Genomic DNA, 21,691 nt, shown 5'->3' with positions numbered 1-21,691 from the left:
GAGGTTGTGTTGTGTTTGAGCTGGATAGCAGACGCACTACCGTGAGTACAGCTTTGGCTTCCAAACATTTGATCGCTTGCCCGTACGTGCGTGTCGCTATGTGCATGTCACGTACGTAACTTTGGGGAAATATATGTTTCTTGCAGACTCTGATGGCGGCCGGGGTGTCGTCAAAAGCTACAACGCCCGCCACCGCTCCGTAGTTAGCTTCAATTGTTAAGCTTCGCCAAGCTGGAAATTATTAACCGTGTATTTACATGTTCATGGTTTAATAGTATTGTTGATCTTCTGTCTATCCTTCCAGTCAGGTTTTTTTTTAAATTTCGTTTCTATCTGCATTTGAGCCCGATGCTATCACGTTAGCTCCGTAGCTAAGTTAGCTTCAATTGTTAAGCTTCGCCAAGCTGGAAATTATTAACCGTGTATTTACATGTTCATGGTTTAATAGTATTGTTGATCTTCTGTCTATCCTTCCAGTCAGGGTTTTTTAAAATTTTGTTTCTATCTGCATTTGAGCCTGATGCTATCACGTTAGCTCCGTAGCTAAGTTAGCTTCAATTGTTAAGCTTCGCCAAGCTGGAAATTATTAACCGTGTATTTACATGTTCATGGTTTAATAGTATTGTTGATCTTCTGTCTATCCTTCCAGTAAGGTTTTTTTTTATTTCGTTTCTATCTGCATTTGAGCCCGATGCTATCACGTTAGCTCCGTAGCTAAAGTGCGTCAACGATGTATTGTCGTGGAGATAAAAGTCACTGTGAATGTCCATTTCGCGTTCTCGACTCTCATTTTCAAGAGGATATAGTATCCGAGGTGGTTTAAAATACAAATCCGTGATCCACAATAGAAAAAGGAGAGTGTGTGCAATCCAATGAGACCTTGTACCTAAGTTACGGTCAGAGCGAAAAAAGATACACCCTCTAGTCCTTCACTCTAACGTTCCTCATCCACGAATCTTTCATCCTCGCTCAAATTAATGGGGTAATCGTCGCTTTCTCGGTCCGAATCTCTCTCGCTCCATTGTAAACAATGGGGAATTGTGAGGAATCCTTCCTCCTCTGACGTCACGCTACTTCCGGTATAGGCAAGGCTTTTTTTTATCAGCGACCAAAAGTTGCAAACTTTATCGTCGTTGTTCTATACTAAATCCTTTCAGCAAAAATATGGCAATATCGCGAAATGATCAAGTATGACACATAGAATGGATCTGCTATCCCCGTTTAAATAAAAAACATTCATTTCAGTAGGCCTTTAATGCATATATATTTATTTATACTGTAACTGTGCTGCTCATTCAGCTGTTACGAAAATGTATTTATTATTCAATTCAATGTCCTTTATTTGACCAGGTAAAGACTCATTGAGATTAAAATCTATTTTTCAAGAGCGACCTGACAAAGAGGGCGGCACAAACAAGGTTACAATAATAATTACAACAAGACAATACAACAGAACAACTGCAGTCATACCCCAACAGGTCAAAAATTATTTAAAACCATTAAGTAATAATTCAATTTAAATGCAAGCACATTGCCCATAAGAACTGGTTTCTCGATCTTTTAAAATGGATTTAAACTCTCCCAAAGTGATCAATTCTGGTAGCCTCAGAACCTTCTGGATGTCATTCCATGACCAGGGAGCAGCATAACTGAATGCTTTTTTTATGTTTATTTCAAAAAAGGAAAGGCAAAGTGCTAAAAACAACAATTAACCTTGTTTATGTATTAAAAAACAGTTAAAATAGCAGCAGAGAAAATCAATTTCCACACTTCTATTAGCCTCGGGTCCAGTGGACCCGGACATCTTATATGTAATAGAAATGTGTAGGGGGGGTGTATGGTGTGTGGTCATTAAATATGTATTCTGATATATGTTCTTCACAGAAGATGAGCCAAAGTCAGTGAGTCTCAGTTTGAAAAATTAATTAATTGTATCATTTTTCTTTTAATAAAAAATGAAAACGAGTGCCACAGACCCGAACACCACACAAGGGTTAATAAAATATTAGATTTTTGCAACATTTTAAAATGAGCCGATTATGATGACTGCTGTCCCGTTGTTATATTCTGTTTTATTGTCACATTTCTGAGTCTCATTTGCAAGTACGACATTAAGTTACAATTACAAGTCCAAGACGTGTTAATACTGTAAGTATTGTACTTATTACACACCGGCTGTTGAAACGTGCATATTAGTTGTAGTTTGTATTATCAAATTTGCCATGTTTAATTGCTAATGCTAGTCAGTAGCATGTCAATAGCAAAGCCAATGTATATCAGCATCAAGTTAGCGCATTTTTTGAAAAGTAGAGGCTTACTTAAGTTGGAGAGGTTTTTTTGAGTCAATTTCTTTGTTAGCATTGAAAATTGAAACATTACTTTGGCTAAGGCCGCACTCAGTGCTGCTGGAGTGATCGGCAAGCACCGACCCAGGTACTGAAACATGGCACCGTTGGATTTTACATGAATTGGTGCTTGATAGGACTGTCAGGATTTGGTTAATGTAAAAAAAAAAAAGTACCGGATTTGGTACCCATCCCTACTATATATTATCATTCATGCTCAATATAGAAAGCAACAAAGTGGCAGATAATTTAACACACACATGCTAATCCTCTCCTTTTGAATGTAATGATCTAATATAATATGTTAGCATCTGCAAGGAAACGATCTTAACAAAAACAGACGATCTAATTTAATGTCTTTCTTACCGGGCTAGGAATGCTGTCGGGGTCCAGTCTTTTCTGGGCCCCGGCTGGAGCAGGTGCTGGTGCGGGAGCTCCGTAGTTTGTCTGGGTAGGGTAAGGGCCCGGGTAGCCCGGCTGAGGGCCTCTCACCTGCCCGAATGCACCTGCAAGGGCGTAAACCAATTTCAGCGTTCTGCCATATTTCCCCCACGAATCACAACACACTGAGGCTGCTGCTATGGATTATTTTAGTAAGCTTATCTATTAGTTTGTTCCATCATTCGACTAATCGGATAAAACACACTTCATAGCCCCGATGCATATTTTAGAAAATAGTTCAAACTAAAGATTTTTGTACTTTCAATTTACCTTCTATGATACTTTTTGTTTGACCTTTTTTTTGTCCCCACTTATTTTATCTTCTTTGACTGTCTTTTAACCTCTTTTTACCTTTTATTTACTACCATAGCCTTCTGAATTACCTTCCTTATTTTTTCATTTATTACCTTTACATTTTATTTACATTGTTTTACCTTCTATTTACCTTATTTTAAATTTGATTTACTACCTTTACCTTCTTAATCACTTTCCTTGATGTTTTATTTATTACCTTTACCTTCTATTTACCTTATTTTACATTTTATGTACTACCTTTATCTTCTTTTATTTATTTCCTTTACCTTTTATTTACCTAGTTTACTTTTCTTTTAACTTTTTTATTTACCTTCCATTTACCTTGTATATTCCTTTTTGTTTGACCTTTTTTTTTTTTTACCTTATTTACCCTCTATTTACCTTATCTTACCTTTTATTTGCTACCTTTGCCTTCTAAATTACCTTCTTTATTTACGTTGTTTTACCTTCTTTTTTACCTTATTTTTACATTTTGTTTACTACTTTTACCTTCTAAATCACCTTCCTTGATGTTTTATTCATTACCTTTACCTTTTATTTACTTAGTTTACCGTATACATTTTTTTTACCTTCTATTTACCTTTTTTTAACTTTCAATTCACTTCTATTACTTTCAATGTACTTTTTACCTTCTTTTACTTTCTATTCAACTTAATTTACATGCTTTAATGCAGTCGGGATTTTATAATTTTTTATTAGTTACACTCATCAAACTATTAATTTAAGCATCAAAATATAAATTGAAGCTTATTTTATAATTGAATTAATTGATTCATCGTTCTACAACCCACTATACCTCCACAACACGTGGCATTTGTAAAGCTGGAGTTTTTTTGTGCGATAGTCATTTGTAGGAATATGATCTACATATTTATATTATGTTGTGTACTAAAACAAAACCCACACACATTACTTCTAATTGATGTCTGGTATTTTCTGCAGTTGAGTAAATCTAGTTACCATTCTGTTGGGGTGGGTACCCTCCCGGCATGCCAGGCTGAGGTGGGGGGTGCTGCTGCTGCTGCTGCATGGGTCCAGGAGGGCCTGGTGGTCCTGGAGGTAAGTGGTTGCTCTGGTGCATGGATGACGGGGGCATCTGTGGTCTGGGAGGAAAGGGACCTGAGGGGAAGGGTGGCGGTTGCGAGGGAAGGGGCTGCTGCTGAGGCGGCATGGGCCCTGGATACTGGCCAGAGGGGGGTGACGTTGGAGGAGGACCTGAAGGAGGATACGACCCGGGCTGAGAGGAGGTGGGTGGGGGCGCCCTTGGAGGGTAGGAGCCCTGGCCGGGGGCGAAGGAGGTCTGGCCAACAGGTGGAGGGGCTGAGGAGAACGCAGGCTGAGAGGCCGGGAAGGACTGCTGAGGCTGCGATACTGACGGAGAAGGAGCTTGAGCTGGCGGAGGACCCGAATAGGAGGAAGGAGGAAATGGCTGCTGGGTGGAAGGCAGAGGCGGCGCAGGGGAGGTGTATTGCTGTTGCGAGGTAGGGGGGAGAGAAGAGTTAAACGGCTGCTGGGAGGGAGGGTTGCCTCCGTAGTATTGCTGGGGAGCGGCGGGGCCAGAGGGCGGGGGTGGCTGCTGGGCGGGGCGAGACGACGTAGGGGGCGGAGCCTGCGTGTAGGAGGAGGGAGGAGCGGCTGGGAAGGAAGCGCTCGCAGGCGGGTGGGAACTGTGCGGTGGTGCTGAGGCGGGAGTGACATGTCAATCATCAATAATCTAACAATCTGCGTCTTTTATCATGGCCTACCATATCCGGGCCCCGCAGCGCTGGGGGGTCCGGCGGAAACCTGCATCCCGCTCATCTGATTGGTGACGTGCTGCATTGTGGGCGGGGGCCCGTAGTGTTGGGGGTACGAGGTGGGCGGCCCTGACAGGTTGACTGATCCTTGGTGGTAGGGCTGAGACACCGCAGCAGGCCTGGAAGCAAGAAAACATTTCATTTGATGGAAACATATCTTCTCAATGACCTCAGAAACAAGAGAGAACCAAATGTTTACCTGGCAGGTGCTTGCGTCAAAGGTGGGGGTCCATTCTGCGTGACCCCCTGGTTGGGACCATACTGGTTGTACGCTTGAGGAGCTAATACCGGAGGAGGGCCGGAAGTGGGTGGAGCCCTGCCATGACCTAAACATGTAGAGAAAGCTGTAGTCAGATACGACACACATTTAGGGCACAATTCTCCCCTTTGTCCTTAATGCGCTTGAAGCTATGCACGTTCCTCTTATTCTTATTCTCTCATTCAGCTTGCGGACACCCCCGTGCTTCCACGTACGTTGGGAAAAGTGCTCAAGTTGTGAATGAGGGCGGGCTCATTACTAATGAGGTAGGGTAAGATAGGATTTTTATTTATCCCACAATGGGGAAATTACATTGTTGCAGTGCAGGTGTTTACATACAGTAACATTAAGGGTGTAACGGTACGTGTATTTGTATTGAACCGTTTCGGTACGGGGGGTTTCGGTTCGGAACGGAGGTGCACCGAACGAGTTTCCACACGGACATAAACTACCGTTCAAAAGTTTGGGGTCACCCAAACAATTTTGTGGAATAGCCTTCATTTCTAAGAACAAGAATAGACTGTCGAGTTTCAGATGAAAGTTCTCTTTTTCTGGCCATTTTGAGCGTTTAATTGACCCCACAAATGTGATGCTCCAGAAACTCAACCTGCTCAAAGGAAGGTCAGTTTTGTAGCTTCTGTAACGAGCTAAACTGTTTTCAGATGTGTGAACATGATTGCACAAGGGTTTTCTAATCATCAATTAGCCTTCTGAGCCAATGAGCAAACACATTGTACCATTAGAACACTGGAGTGATAGTTGCTGGAAATGGGCCTCTATACACCTATGTAGATATTGCACCAAAAACCAGACATTTGCAGCTAGAATAGTCATTTATAGGGATGTCCGATAATGGCTTTTTGCCGATATCCGATATGCCGATATTGTCCAACTCTTTAATTACAGATACCGATATCAACCGATACCGATATCAACCGATATATACAGTCGTGGAATTAACACATTATTATGCCTAATTTGGACAACCAGGTATGGTGAAGATAAGGTACTTTTTAAAAAAATGAATCAAATAAAATAAGATAAATAAATTAAAAACATTTTCTTGAATAAAAAAGAAAGTAAAACAATATAAAAACAGTTACATAGAAACTAGTAATTAATGAAAATTTGTAAAATTAACTGTTAAAGGTTAGTATTATTAGTGGACCAGCAGCACGCACAATCATGTGTGCTTACGGACTGTATCCCTTGCAGACTGTATTGATATATATTGATATATAATGTAGGAACCAGAATATTAATAACAGAAAGAAACAACCCTTTTGTGTGAATGAGTGTAAATGGGGGAGGGAGGTTTTTTGGGTTGGTGCACTAATTGTAAGTGTATCTTGTGTTTTTTATGTGGATTTAATAAAAAAAACAAAAAAAACCCTGATACTGATAATAAAAAAAACGATAATGATAATTTCCGATATTACATTTTAACGCATTTATCGGCCGATAATATCGGCAGACCGATATTATCGGACATCTCTAGTCATTTACCACATTAGCAATGTATATAGTGTATTTCTTTAAAGTTAAGACTAGTTTAAAGTTATCTTCATTGAAAAGTACAGTGCTTTTCCTTCAAAAATAAGGACATTTCAATGTGACCCCAAACTTTTGAACGGTAGTGTATTAAGTAGTGCACCGCACGTTGTGTAAACAATGCACACCAAGGCACAACATACGGCATGCTAGGAATTACCGTGCTACGACAACATGCAAAAGCCAGAGCTGGAAGACCCTCCTGCCTCGTTAAGATCTCCCGTTAGGGAACATTTCGGCTTCGCGGTGTGATACAACAATGGAGGACGAGAGGTGGACAAAGCGAAAGCGGTTTGCCGACATTGTTCAGCAGCGGTAGGGTATGCTTCTGGCAACACATCAAAAATGCTAACCCATTTGAAGCGGCACCACCCCCAAGTGAACATCGCTTCAACGAAGAGAAAGCCGAACAAACACAGCTCCCCACCGCATTCAAGCAGCCTCTCCTCGGCGAGTCAGGCAGGGCTAAAGCAATAACAAATGCCGTTGGTGTTTTTATAGCAGCAGATTTAAAGACCATATTGCATTAAAAACTAGATTTTGACCCACTTCTATGGTGGAAGAACAATGAGTCCATATATCCTCTTACTGCCAAGTTAGCCAGGCACTACCTCGCCATACCTGCTACCTCCGTGCCCAGCAAAAGGGTATTTTCCACAGCTGGAGACATTTTAACTGCAAGCAGGTCTGCTCTTTCTGCAGACAATGTGGATAAACAGATTTGTCTGGCAAAAAACATGAAAATTGAGTGAAAGTCACCAGGGTTAACGGCTGGGGGGAAAAAATAAAAAATAAATCTGAGGCTGAGTTGACTTGAAACTGTTTAATGTTGCACTTTTTGTATGTAGAAGAAAAGTTTTGTCATTTTATTTAATCTGAGCAACAACTTGAAGCAGTTTAATGTTGCTACTTTATATGTAGAAAGTTTTTCTTAAGAAACCAATTCTGAGCCTTATCTTATTTAGTTTTTATTTTATATATGTTGACCGCATTAACCCTGGCAATGGACCCTGTGTGTATATGTATGTTATTGTTATGCTTAGCATTCATGACTGCCTGCTGTTGCACTGATCAGCCTAGTGGTGGCTCACATCCATCACACACTAATATTTCTATTTTTGGGCGGAATTATTATAGTGTTCCCAATGTTTGTTTACAAATTTTGGTAAATAAATAACCAGAAAATGTATATTTTGTTGTTTTCTTACTGTACCGAAAATTAACCGAACCGTGACCTCTAAACCGAGGTACGTACCGAACCGAAATTGTTGTGTACCGTTACACCCTTAAGTAACATATTCAAAACATAAAAGATACATTAGTAATGAATACTACATATTGCGCACTAATATGTACAGATAAAAGATAAAATAAAAACACTAACATCCGTATTGCACACCAAGAAAAAAAGGTGGACTGTGCCATGACGCCTTTTTTATGGGCTTCACGAAAAGCATGGAAAATTGAGTTTTTCTTAACACTTGTGAATGTCATTGAAATCCATGAAAATAGAAACACTTTAAACCAGTTAAGTGTTGTCATGGCGATGCAGTGTGCGTATGCGAGCTCCAACAGCGTACTCTTTCCTGGCTGCATGTAAGTCATAGGGGGTAGCGGGGGGTGTATATTGTAGCGTCCCGGAAGAGTTAGTGCTGCAAGGGGTTCTGGGTATTTGTTCTGTTGTGTTTATATTGTGTTACGGTGCGGATGTTCTCCCAAAATGTGTTTGTCATTCTTGTTCGGTGTGGGTTCAGTGTGGTGCATATTTGTAACCGTGTTAAAGTTGTTTATACGGTCACCCTCAGTGTGACCTGTATGGCTGTTGACCAAGTATGGCTTGCATTCACTTGTGTGTGTGAAAAGCCGTAGGTATTATGTGACTGGGCCGGCACGCAAAGGCAGTGCCTTTTAAGGTTTATTGGCGCTCTGTACTTCTCCCTACGTCCGTGTACACAGCGGCGTTTTAAAAAGTCATACATTTTACTTTTTGAAACAGATACCGATAATTTTGAAACCGATACCGATAATTTCTGATATTACATTTTAAAGCATTTATCGGCTGATAATATCGGCAGTCCGATATTATCGGACATCCCTAATTTTTTATTAATTTGATGGGTAGTTTGCTGTAAAGTTAAGTTATTTTTATTTAGACAAAAACATGTTTGGAAAGTATGATAATATACTGTAATATTTGTTGCAATATTGGATACCATTAAAGTTTAAAAGGCATGCAATTTGAAGCAGTACATATACTTTTTCTGTCAAAATGAGAAAAAAAACCAGTTACCTTTAGTGAGAAAATATGAAGTACTTTTTTGACACATATCATTTCCAGGTGTTTGTGGGCCAGATAAAATGATCTGGCCCCCGGGCCTTGAGTTTGACACCTCTGCTATACGTAATCAAAAAAAAGATTTGTCGAGTGAGCTCAGGAACTATCCGTCAGTCGCATTCCAAGACATGTCGAACTATCTTGTGCTCCAGATATCATTCTACACGACCAAGGAGATGAAACCCTGGAAAAGCCTGGAGGCCTACAACTTATTTGTGCGTGGCTGGGTCAAGGAAATTGCTATCTAGACTCTCCCGGATAAATCATGCGTTGTTGATGCTCTTTGTAAGGTTGCATTTCACGATTGAACTTTGCATCTACAGCCATGTTTGTTGCCTTGTTGCTGTTGCACACGCCGTTTACGAGTACAGATTGTTTCCCCGTCTTTATCAAAACATAACTATAGATGTCAACGTTGTGTATGTGCTGAAAACTTTTATTGGTGACTGCTGCCTTTGATAAAAACTGAACTTTTTTTAGGTTTTGCTCACATTTGCTTTCTTATTTTTTTCAGATTTGCAGAGCTAAAGGCTTAGTGGCCACATGTGTGGACAGCACCTTTTAGCTCTTATTTCCAAAATTGTGTACACTACTGAATTGGGGTCTTATGCCGCTTATGTGGACACTTACACTGCCATCTGGTGGTGTCAGAAGAATATAACATACAATGGAATTTGGAAAAAAAAAGTGTAAAAAAACAAAAATAGCATGTCACTACACATGAAGTACACGTTTGTGTACTTATGGACTAAGTACATCATATCAAAAGATGATTTTTAGTTTTTTTTCTAATTAGGGTCCAATAAGCCCAAATAGCAAAGAGAAATAAAAATAGCATGTAAACAAACAGCTTGGGCCTTAAGAGGTTACATTTTGTTTAATAACATCAAGATAATACTTAAATGGCAAACACTATAAATTCAAATTATATCAAACAAACCTTTAACAAAGTGATCCCAGTTTTGCACTGGAGCGGAAGGCAGGGTACACCCTGGACAAGTCGCCAGCTCACCGCAGGACCAACATTTTAACATCTATTTCTCCTGGTCCTTATTTTCAATACGTCATAAAAAACCCAATAATTATTTATAATGACCGATACAGTTTTAAACCAATTTGCCCAGCCCTGTGTGATGTACACTGCATCCAAAATTCAAGAGGCCCTAGCTGGACTTATCCCAGCATCAATCCTTGCAGTTATGCACCTTTTTTTACTGAAGCACATGGGAGAATAGGACCCATAATGCATAAAGAAAATATTAACTTCATGGCAAGTTTTCCTGCAGTTTCCAACATTAAAGAATCAGAATCGTTTTATTGCCATTGTTTGAGAACGGGTTCACAAACTAGGAATTTTTCTTGGTGCAATCGTGCAACATAAAACACGTATAACACATATTTGGTAATAAAAAGAGCTGTAACTGAGCTATCAGATCATGTTATAGACTTAGAAGGAATTCAAGGAGCTACTGTTAGGAGTTATTGTTCATTTGCCTGATGGCCAAAGACCGACAAGATCAATTTACTTTGCAGTTGAGGACAACGGTAAAAAGGGGATTGGATGATAGACTGTAAGTTGTGTGAGGGATGAGTGAAAAAAGAGAGAAAGAAAGAAGGGTGTTACCTAGGTCAAGAGGAGAGGAGAGCTCAGAGACTGGATGGGCTGCCGCAGCCTTAGAGGGGTAGGTGGTAAAAGATGAATAACCTGAAATACAAGAGAGGAAAAGTAGGCAAAGGAAGGAAGTAGGGTTGTACGGTATACCGGTACTAGTATAGTATCACGGTACTAATGAATAAAAAAACGGTACTATACTGTTTGAAAAGTACCGGTTCCCAACGGGCATCACATTGCTGGTTTTACAAGCAGAGGAGCATGTTCGGCAGCGCACAATCACGGAATACTTACAAGCAGACACAGTGTGTAGACAGAAAAGGGAGAATGGACGCATTTTGGCTTAAAAACTAACAATAAAGGTGAAGCTCTAACACTGAAACGCACTCAGGAAGAGGTGCTTTAAAACATGCCTATCTAGATAGCAGCTAATGTCCATCTGCAATCGTCAGTGTTTTAGCTACTTCTAAATCACTAATCCTCGCCTCCATGGCGACAAATAAAGTACGTTTCTTACAAGTATCATCCATGCAGGACGAGGAATAGCTAAACATGCTTCACTACACACCGTAGGAGGATACAATAGCTCACCGCCGTCACAATGTAAACAAACGCCATGGGTGTATCCACACCTGACATCCACTGTAATAATACCAAGTACAAGAGCATATCTAGTCGATACTACTCTGATTACATCAATATCTTTTGTCGTCACTAAATATATGTTCATTTATTTTTTTTAAATTCATATTATATTCATAAACTCAGGAAATACGTCCCTGGACACATGAGGACTTAAATTATGACCAATGTATGATCCTGTAACTACTTGGTATCGGATCAATACCTAAATTGGTGGTATCATCCAAAACTAATGTAAAGTATCCAAACAACAGAAGAATAAGTGATTATCACATTTGAACAGAAGTGTAGATAGAACACGGTGAAACGGAAATTAACCAGATATTAACAGTAAATGAAAAGTAGATAAATAATAATTTTTTATGGTGTTCTTTATCATTTTGACAAAATAATGGAATGATAAATGACACAATATGTTACTGCATGCGTCAGCACACAAATTAGGAGACTTTGTTTGCTTACTTACTACTAAAAGACAAGTTGTCCAGTGGTTCTCAACCTTTTTTCAGTGATGTACCCCCTGCGAACATTTTTTAAATTCAAGTACCCCTAATCAGAGCAAAGCATTTTTGGTTGAAAAAAAGAGATAAAGAAGTCAAATACAGCACTATGTCATCAGTTTCTGATTTATTGATTTGTATAACAGTGCAAAATATTGCTCATTTGTTGTGGTGGAAAAAAAGATATAAAAATAACTAAAAACTTGTTGAAAAATAAACAAGTGATTCAATTATAAATAAAGATTCCCACACATAGAAGTAATCATCAACTTAAAGTGCCCTCTTTGGAGATTGTAATAGAGATCCATCTGGATTCATGAACTTAATTCTAAACATTTCTTCACAGAAAAATAAATCTTTAACATCAATATTTATGGAACATGTCCACAAAAAATCTAGCTGTCAACACTGAATATTGCATCGTTGCAGTTCTTTTCACAGTTCTTTTTGACAGACATTTTAGTGAGGGTCAAACCATCATGGCGTGGGGGAAACTCTGGGTTTATGGTAATGAATGGAATAGCCTACTTGATTTGATGTTCAGTTTATGAACTTACATTCATATTTTGTTGAAGTATTATTCAATAGATATATTTATAAAGGATTTTTGAATTGTTGCTATTTTTAGAACATTTAAAAAAAATCGCATGTACCACTTGGCATACCTTCAAGTACCCCCAGGGGTACGCGTACCCCCATTTGAGAACCACTGGTCTAGTATGTTCACTATTTTATTTAAGGACAAAATTGATCTTCGATCGCAATAAGAAACATATGTTTAATGTTATGTAACCTATGATTTTTTGTTGAAATAATGTCAATAATGCCATTTTTGTGGTCCCCTTTATTTAGAAACGTATCAAAATACATTTTGGTACCACCCTAACCCTAACCCTAGAAGGAGGATGTGTTGGGGGGGGAGCTCAAAGCAACATAATGACAGCCCAGATGGACATTAGTGTGCACAAGCTCAGAGACACTAGGTTATTGACCAAAAAAAAGGCTATTCAAGAGTAATATTAAAAAGACAAAATGTAGAAGGTGAAAAAGTAATACATTGATGAGAAAATGTGTATTTTCACTTGAAATAATTTTTCTGTTATAGTCTTACAAAATGATCAGTCACGTGTTTGAGTTTGTTCTTTCCTTCGAACTCCACAGACTGGACGAGCGAGCATTCACACACATACAGAACGGGCCAAAAGTTTGGACACACCTTCTCCTCATTCAATGAGTTTTATTTATTTTCATGACTATTTACATTGTAGATTGTCACTGAAGGCATCAAAACTATGAATGAACACATGTGGAGTTATGTAATTAACAAAAAAAAGGTGAAATAACTGAAAACATTTTTCATATTCTAGTTTCTTCAAAATAGCCACCCTTTGCTCTGATTACTGCTTTGCACACTCTTGGCGTTCTCTCGATGAGCTTAAAGCACACCTGTGAAGTGAAAACCATTTCAGGTGACTACCTCTTGAAGCTCATCGAGAGAATGCCAAGAGTGTGACGGTTTTTCGGTAATGAAAAAAATTAGACATTGTTACTAATCGTCTGGAATTTCATTACAAATCATCATTATACTGTTTACTGTTACATCCCTCGTCCATTAACAAGTAAAAAGTCAAAGGCGGTCACGGCATGTTCGTGCCGCGGATGGTTAATTTTTTAGGGCTTACGGCAAATGACGAGGGCGGTCGCGGCTTTAATATATTGTATATGCTTTTGTAGTTTAAAAAAACCCCGATTTGATATGATTTAAAAAATAAAAAAAGCCGATTCGGATATTCGTCAAAATGCCAAATATCAGCGCCGATAATCGGCCCGGTCGACTTCTATTGTGTGTATATTGTATTTGCTGATGTGCGCTTGAAGCTCATCGAGAGAATGTCAAGAGTGTGCAAAGCACTAATCAGAGCAAAGGGTGGCTATTTTGAAGGAACTCGAAAATAAAACATGTTTTCAGTTATTTCACTTTTTTATTTTTTTTATTTTTTTAAAGTACTTAACTCCACATGTGTTCATTCATAGATTGGATGCCTTCAGTGACAATCTACAACGGGGGTAGGGAACCTATGGCTCTCGAGCCAGATGGGGCTCTTTTGATGACTGCATCTGGCTCTCAGTTAAATCTTAGCTGACATTGCTTAACACGACAAGTAATGAATAATTCCGCTGGTAATAGTGGTGTTAAAAATAACGTTCAAAATATAAAACATCCTCATGCATTTTAATCCATCCATCCATTTTCTACCGCACCTGTTCAAGAAGTTGCATTAATGGTAAGAGGTATTTTATTTATTATGGGTTACCTTCAGAATAACAGTGTTATTAAAAAGAATAAGAGACTTGTTATACTCTAAAAATGTTGGTCTTACTTAAAAATGCACGAATTTAGTTGTATTTAGTGTTAAAAAATAATATATAGCTCTCACGGAAATACATTTGAAAATATTTGGCTTTCATGGCTCTCAGGCAAAAAGGTTTCCCGACCCGTGATCTATAATGTAAATGGTCATGAAAATACAGAAAACCCATTGAATGAGGTGGAGGTGTGTCCAAACGTTTGGTCTGTGCTGTAGGTCGGATGAATGCGACCGGAACGTTCAGACTGCAGTCCGATTTATACCCACATGCGAAAGCGGCCTGGGTAGGATTGGAAAAAAAAAAAATCGGAATTTCACCGTTTACATTGACATCACCAAGAACAGCACACACCCTGGCTTCCACCTGGTCGACCTGCTACCATCGGGCAGGCACTACAGGTGCATCAGAGCCAGAACAAACAGGCTCAGAGACAGCTTCTTTCCCAGAGCTGTCACCATCTTGAACTCAAACTTATAATTAGAGATGTCCAATAATGGCTTTTTTGCCGATATCCGATATTCCGATATTGTCCAACTCTTAATTACCGATTCCGATATCAACCGATACCGATATATACAGTTGTGGAATTAACACATAATTATGCCAAATTTTGTTGTGATGCCCCGCTGGATGCATTAAACAATGTAACAAGGTTTTCCAAAATAAATCAACTCAAGTTATGGAAAAAAATGCCAACATGGCACTGCCATATTTATTATTGAAGTCACAAAGTGCATTTTTTTTAACATGCCTCAAAACAGCAGCTTGGAATTTGGGACATGCTCTCCCTGAGAGAGCATGAGGAGGTTGAGGTGGGCGGGGTTAGGGGGGCGGGTTTTGGGGGTAGCGGGGGCTGTATATTGTAGCGTACTGGAATAGTTAGTGCTGCAAGGGGTTCTGGGTATTTGTTTTGTTGTGTTTATGTTGTGTTACGGTGCGGATGTTCTCCCGAAATGTGTTTGTCATTCATGTTTGGTGTGGGTTCACAGTGTGGCGCATTTTTGTAACAGTGTTAAAGTTGTTTATACGGTCACCCTAAGTGTGACCTGTATGGCTGTTGACCAAGTGTGCTTTGCATTCACTTGTGTGTGTGAAAAGCCGTAGGTATTATGTCAAGGCTCGGACTATGGCGTGGTTTGTTCTTGGACCAGACATCGCCTAACTCAAAAAAAGTACAAACAAAAGGCGCTCACAGCGGAGGTAAAAAAACTTGATTATGAAAACAAAAGGCGCGCACAAAGGCGGAGAACTATAAACATGAAACAAAAACTTACTTGGCATGGGACTGTGAACATGGCATGAAGCAAAGTGATGATAACATGTGCAGGGCATAAATGTGATGTCGCCAGGCAGACTAACAGAAAACAATAGACTTAAATAATACAGACATGATTGACAACAGGTGTGTGAGTCCGAATGTGAAAACAGGTGTGTGACATGACAGGTGAAAACTAATGGGTTGCTATGGTGACAAAACAAACAAAAGTGCACAAAGAGTCCAAAAACAAAACAGCACATGGCCAACCAAAAACATGAACGCAGACATGACATATTATGTGATTGGGCCGGCACACAAAAGGCAGTGCCTTTAAGGTTTATTGTCGCTCTGTACTTCTCCCTACGTCCGTGTACCACTCTGTACAGCGGCGTTTTAAAAAGTCATACATTTTACTTTTTGAAACCGATACCGATAATTTCCGATATTACATTTTAAACCATTTATCGGCCGATAATATCGGACATCTCTACTTATAATAAATAATTCACCCCTATAGAATATCCTACCCTAATACCCTGCTGTGCAATATTACCCTTCGAGTGCAATAAATCCGACACTGATTGTTATTACTCCGGTACTCTTGTCTTGTTCTGTATATTGAACAGTATTTTGTATATTGTACAGGATTGCTTATTATTTGTATTGGATAGTAGTCTGTTTATTTCAATTCTTATTTTTCATCTTTATTACTTCTTGTGTAACTTATTTTTATCCCATATTTGTTTCCACTGCCGCACCTTAACTTGGAGTCCTTAATCTCCTTATATTAGACTTAGACTTCCTTTTTATTGTCATTCAAATATGCACTTTACAGTACAGATAAGAACGAAATTTCGTTGCAATAGCTCATAGTAGTGCAGAATAAAAGAGCAATAAGGTGCAGATATAAATAAATAGATTACTGTACAGATAAATATATTGCACTTTTGCATATGCATCCACATTTATGGATGTATGTTATATTGTCTTTATATTCCAGCGAGTTCATCCATTTTTGGGTGGAATTGAGGGGATTATTATGATGCGTTCAAGAGTCTTACGGCCTGAGGGAAGAAGCTGTTACAGAACCTGGGAGGTTCTGCTTCGGAGGCTGCGGAACCTCTTTCTAGAGTCCAGCAGTGAAAACAGTCCTTGGTGGGGGTGGGAGGAGTATATATGCAAATATAATGACAATAAAGTCCATCCTATTCTATTGGCATGGAAAATCCGATACAGGTCACATTTGGTTACTTTTACCCTACGTAATTGACCCCTATACAGGCGCCTGCGCTATTTTACCTTGTGGTGGAGCTCCGGGCTGGTAGGCTGACGTGGGGCCGTTGTAAGGTGCGTAGGGTGCCGGGTATCCACCATCCAGGGGGGCAAAGGTGGGCTGCCCGTAGCCAGGCTGAGGCTGGCCATAGGGAGAGGCCATTGGAGTGTGCTGGTTTACATTCATCTTCAGTTCATCCCTATATCTGGACAACACAGAACACCATAAACCATGAACTCGGTGCACCTTCACTCAGCTGAACGATGGTCACGTGACTGGCATTTGACCACGCCCCCTACCCTTGCATGCCAAGCACAAATCGGCAATACATTTCCAGACTAAGTCGATTGGCCAAACAACGTCTATTCATGGTGGCAGTAAGTTAAAAATACACGCTATTTAGCAAAAAATATATGATATAGTGGCAAGGTTTGTAGCGGGCTAACTTATGAAAGGAGTTATGGGTTTTAACTTACAGACAACCACGGGATAAACGAGCGGGGTTATGAATAATTCAACATTTCAGGTGCTCCTACAAGAAACACAATCGCCGTGTCGGGCCTATTAGGTCAGTGTTTTTCAACCTTTTTTGAGCCAGGGCACATTATTTTCATTGAAAAAATGCAGAGGCACACCACCAGCAGAAATCATTAAAACATGAAACTCAGCAGCCGATATTAACAATAAAAAGTCGTTGTCGCAATTGTTGAATGACTTAAAACTATAACCAAGCATGCATCAATATAGCTCTTGTCTCAAAGTAGGTGTACGGTCACGACCTGTCACATCACACCCTGACTTATTTTGAGTTTTTTGCTGTTTTCCTGTGTGTAGTGTTTTAGTTCTTGTCTTGCGCTCCTGTTCTGGTGGCTTTTTCTCTTTATTTGGTGTTTTCCTGTAGCAGTTTCATATCTTCCTTTACCGGTATTCCCCACACCTGCTTTGTTTTAGCAATCAAGAATATTTACCGTATTTTTCGGACTATAAGTCGCAGTTTTTTTCTCGCGACTTATACTCAGGAGCGACTTGTGTGGGAAATTATTAACACATTACTGTAAAATATCAAATAATATTATTTAGCTCATTCACGTAAGAGACTAGACGTATAAGATTTCATGGGATTTAGCGATTAGGAGTGACAGATTGTTTGGTAAACGTATAGCATGTTCTATATGTTATAGTTATTTGAATGACTCTTACCATAATATGTTACATGAACATACCAGGCACGTTCTCAATTGGTTATTTTTGCGTCATATAACGCAGTAGTCCCAAACCCTGGTACCGGTCTGTGGTTCAATTGGTACCAGGCCGCACAAGAAAAAAAAAATATGTATATATATATATATATATATATATTTTTTTTTTTTAAATCTATTAAATAAAAACATAAAAAACACAAGATACACTTTCAATTAGTGCATCAACCCAAAAAACCTCCCTCCCCCATTTACACTCATTTGCACAAAAGGGTTGCTTCTTTCTGTTATTAATATTTCTGGTTCCTACATTATATATCAATATAGATCAATACAGTCTGCAGGGATACAGTCCGTATGCCCCGTAAGACATTGTCGATTCTCATGTCATGTTCGGATGTACATTGTGGACGCCGTCTCTGCTCCACAGTAAGTCTTTGCTGTCGTCCAGCATTCTGTTTTTGTTTACTTTGTAGCCGGTTCAGTTTTAGTTTCGTTCTGCACAGCCTTCACTAAGCTTCAATGCCTTTTCTTAGGGGCACTCACCTTTTGTTTATTTTTGCTTTAAACATTAGCAGTGTTGGGACTAACGTACTGTAACGCCGTTAGTTTCGGCGGTAACTAGTAATCTAACGCGTTATTTTTTATATTCAGTAACTCAGTTACCGTTTCTACATGATGCGTTACTGCGTTATTTTTTAGGGACGGCGTGGCGAAGTTGGTAGAGTGGCTGTGCCAGCAATCGGAGTGTTGCTGGTTACTGGGGTTCAATTCCCACCTTCTACCTTCCTAGTCACGTCCGTTGTGTCCTTGGGCAAGACACTTCACCCTTTGCCTCTGATGGCTGCTGGTTAGCGCCTTGCATGGCAGCTCCCGCCATCAGTGTGTGAATGTGTGTGTGAATGGGTAAATGTGGAAATACTGTCAAAGCGCTTTGAGTACCTTGAAGGTAGAAAAGCGCTATACAAGTATAACCCATTTATTATTTATTTATGTAGTATCGGCTAGAAACAGAAGATCTTTTGTTTTTGCAAAAATATATATATCTAATTTTATATTTCTATTTTCATCTTTGGTATGAACATTATTATGTAAACTAGAAGATATTACTTTTTTTTAGTTCTTTGTTGTTGCTATTTTTGTATTACAACATTTTATTATTTGATCATGTTGTACTGCATTGTAATCTTTAGTTTTGTGATTGTGTGATGTTTTTTGCCTGGACCCCAGGAAGAATAGTCTCCACTGAGGTGTACACTAATGGGGATCCTTAATAAACTAAACTAAACTGGTTTGCAAAAAATATTTTTAACCCAAATAGGTGAAATTACATAATCTCCCACGGTACACTACACTGTATCTCACGGCACACTAGTGGTTGAAAAACAGTGTATTGGGTGACCCACATCTACACCGATCAAACAACTTTATAACCAGTTAACATATTATCAACAAAATGTAACCACAACAACATAGTTTACGATGCTAGTTAGCGGCGTGCCGCAATAATTGCTAGCTAACTCGCCGGCTAACATTAGCGTATATAACATGTAGGCTCAACTACAACACATAACACCACACTGTGACAACAACAAGCACGGTACAAAGTGGGTAAAAGTCCCGATTAGCGGCGGGGCTGACTTCTGCGAGCCGGCCGGGATACTCTTTGACAGGCAGCGGCGTTTGAAGCAGCTGTGTGACCGCAGCTAGCACGTTAGCATTGAAGCTAAACTAAGCCGAGTGACGTCACGCTAACTCAGTGCATTAGCATTAGCAAGCGGCGGTTAGCGTACTCAGCAACCGGACGTCGCATCGGTTTTCGATCCAAACCCACCTTCAAAGTGTATTGGGTAGTAAGGCGTCGCTCTGCTCTTGGTAAAAAAAAAAAAGTCAAATAGGCAGGCCACGGGGTGAGAAAGTCAACGCCGTCCCGGGGTGTTTCTCCCTAATCCCTTCTGGAAATGAGAAACAGACATTCAGCGGAAATGCTGCAGCGGTATGCCACGTCCACTTCCGGTTGTGACCTGAACACTTCCGCCTTCCTCTTTTTTTTTTTTTTTAACGGTATTTAACGATTTCACTCGCTTTTAACGTCAATAACAACTACGGTTGAACTCATTAATAATATTACATTAATTTATAATACATTTTGTTTGAAAATGTTGCCCTATTAGCTCTTGTAAAAAGTGTCATAAAGCTAACATGACAGCTAAGCTAGCTATACTCTATGTTTTATTAGTATAATTTGGCTATTTTAATTTTTTTTGTTGGTCGGGTTAAATTAAGTAAATTAATAAACAATAAACATGCAAAAATGAAAACATTTAAACTAGAGATGTTCGATATTGTCGGCCGATACATGCTTTAAAATGTAATATCGGAAATTAGCGGTATTGTTTTTTTTATTATCGGTATGTTGTTTTTTTTTAAAATTTATTTATTTTATTAAATCAACATAAAAAACACAAGATACCCTTACAATTAGTGCACCAACCCAAAAAAACCTCCCTCCCCCATTCACACTCATTCACACAAAAGGGTTGTTTCTTTCTGTTATTAATTAATTAAGTACCAATGATTGATTGTCACACACACACTAGGTGTGGCGAAATTATTCTCTGCATTTGACCCATCACCCTTGATCACCCCCTGGGAGGTGAGGGGAGCAGTGGGCAGCAGCGGTGGCCGCGCCTGGGAATGATTTTTGGTCATTTAACCCCCAATTCCAACCCTAACATTCTGGTTCCTACATTATATATCAATTTATATCGATACAGTCTGCAAGGGATACAGTCCGTAAGCACACATGATTGTGCGTGCTGCTGGTCCACTAATAGTACTAACCTTTAACAGTTAATTTTACTCATTTTCATGTTTCATGTTTCATGTTTTTATATTGTTTTTGCTTTCTTTTTTTATTCAAGATTTTTTTTTAAATGTATTTATCTTATTTTATTTGGTAAATTTTTTTAAAAAGGACCTTATCTTCACCATACCTGGTTGTCCAAATTAGGCATAATAATGTGTTAATTCCACGACTGTATATATCGGTATGGGTTGATATTGGTATCGGTAATTAAGAGTTGGACAATATCGGAATATCGGATATCGGCAAAAAAGCCATTATCGGACATCCCTAATTTAAACAATACCACTGCTTTTGTCCCCGATCCGATACAGAGTAAAATTTAGGTTGATATCGGCGATATCGATCTGATACTTTGTGCAAATATCCCCGCAGGCACAATACATTAAAACAACATTGAAAACTTGTTGAATTACGGTATTAACGGTATTTAACAATTTCCGTCGCTTTAACGCCAAAAAACAACTACGGTTGAACTCATTAAAAATACTAAATACATTTATAATACATTTGTTTGAAAACTTTGCCCTTTTAGCTCTTGTAAAAGAGGTTTTGGGTTGAAAATGTCATAAAGCGAACATAACAGCTAAGCTAGCTATACTCTATGTTTTATTTGTATAATTTGGCTATTTTTGACCGCTGTTGTTTTTTGTTGTTGTTTGTCAGCGGTTCACTGTAGTAAATTAATAAAATATGCAAAAATTAAAAAAACTGAGCAATACGACTGTCTTTTTTCCGATCCGATACAGAGTAAAATTAAGGTTGATATCGGCGATACCGATCTGATACTTTGTGCAAATATCCCCGCAGGCACAAGACATTAAAACAACGCTGAAAACTAGTGGAATTAGGTCCTGATATTGATCAACTCGAACATAACGTTGAAACAACATGCTTTTTGACGACGTTTAATCAATGTCGGGTTCTGA

The 21,691-nt window shown here is 39.1% G+C and overlaps 1 protein-coding gene across 1 annotated transcript in view; it reads right to left on the bottom strand.

The window, feature by feature from the left end:
* sec24c (SEC24 homolog C, COPII coat complex component) overlaps nucleotides 1-19,926 on the bottom strand; it is a 40,011-nt gene extending 20,085 nt beyond the window's left edge. The window contains 7 exon segments of the mRNA XM_062057165.1: nucleotides 2,712-2,851; nucleotides 4,062-4,781; nucleotides 4,847-5,016; nucleotides 5,097-5,223; nucleotides 10,667-10,747; nucleotides 16,724-16,902; nucleotides 19,731-19,926. Of these exon segments, the coding sequence (XP_061913149.1) occupies nucleotides 2,712-2,851; nucleotides 4,062-4,781; nucleotides 4,847-5,016; nucleotides 5,097-5,223; nucleotides 10,667-10,747; nucleotides 16,724-16,883 (1,398 nt within the window). The 5' untranslated portion in view covers nucleotides 16,884-16,902; nucleotides 19,731-19,926.
* Nucleotides 19,927-21,691: the final 1,765 nt, after the last annotated feature.

The sequence above is a fragment of the Entelurus aequoreus genome, linkage group LG08 (genome assembly GCF_033978785.1).
Source record: "Entelurus aequoreus isolate RoL-2023_Sb linkage group LG08, RoL_Eaeq_v1.1, whole genome shotgun sequence".
In the NCBI taxonomy this organism is placed as follows: domain Eukaryota; kingdom Metazoa; phylum Chordata; class Actinopteri; order Syngnathiformes; family Syngnathidae; genus Entelurus; species Entelurus aequoreus.
Note: the sequence above shows the minus strand (reverse complement) of the source record. Positions and strands in the feature narration are given on the sequence as shown.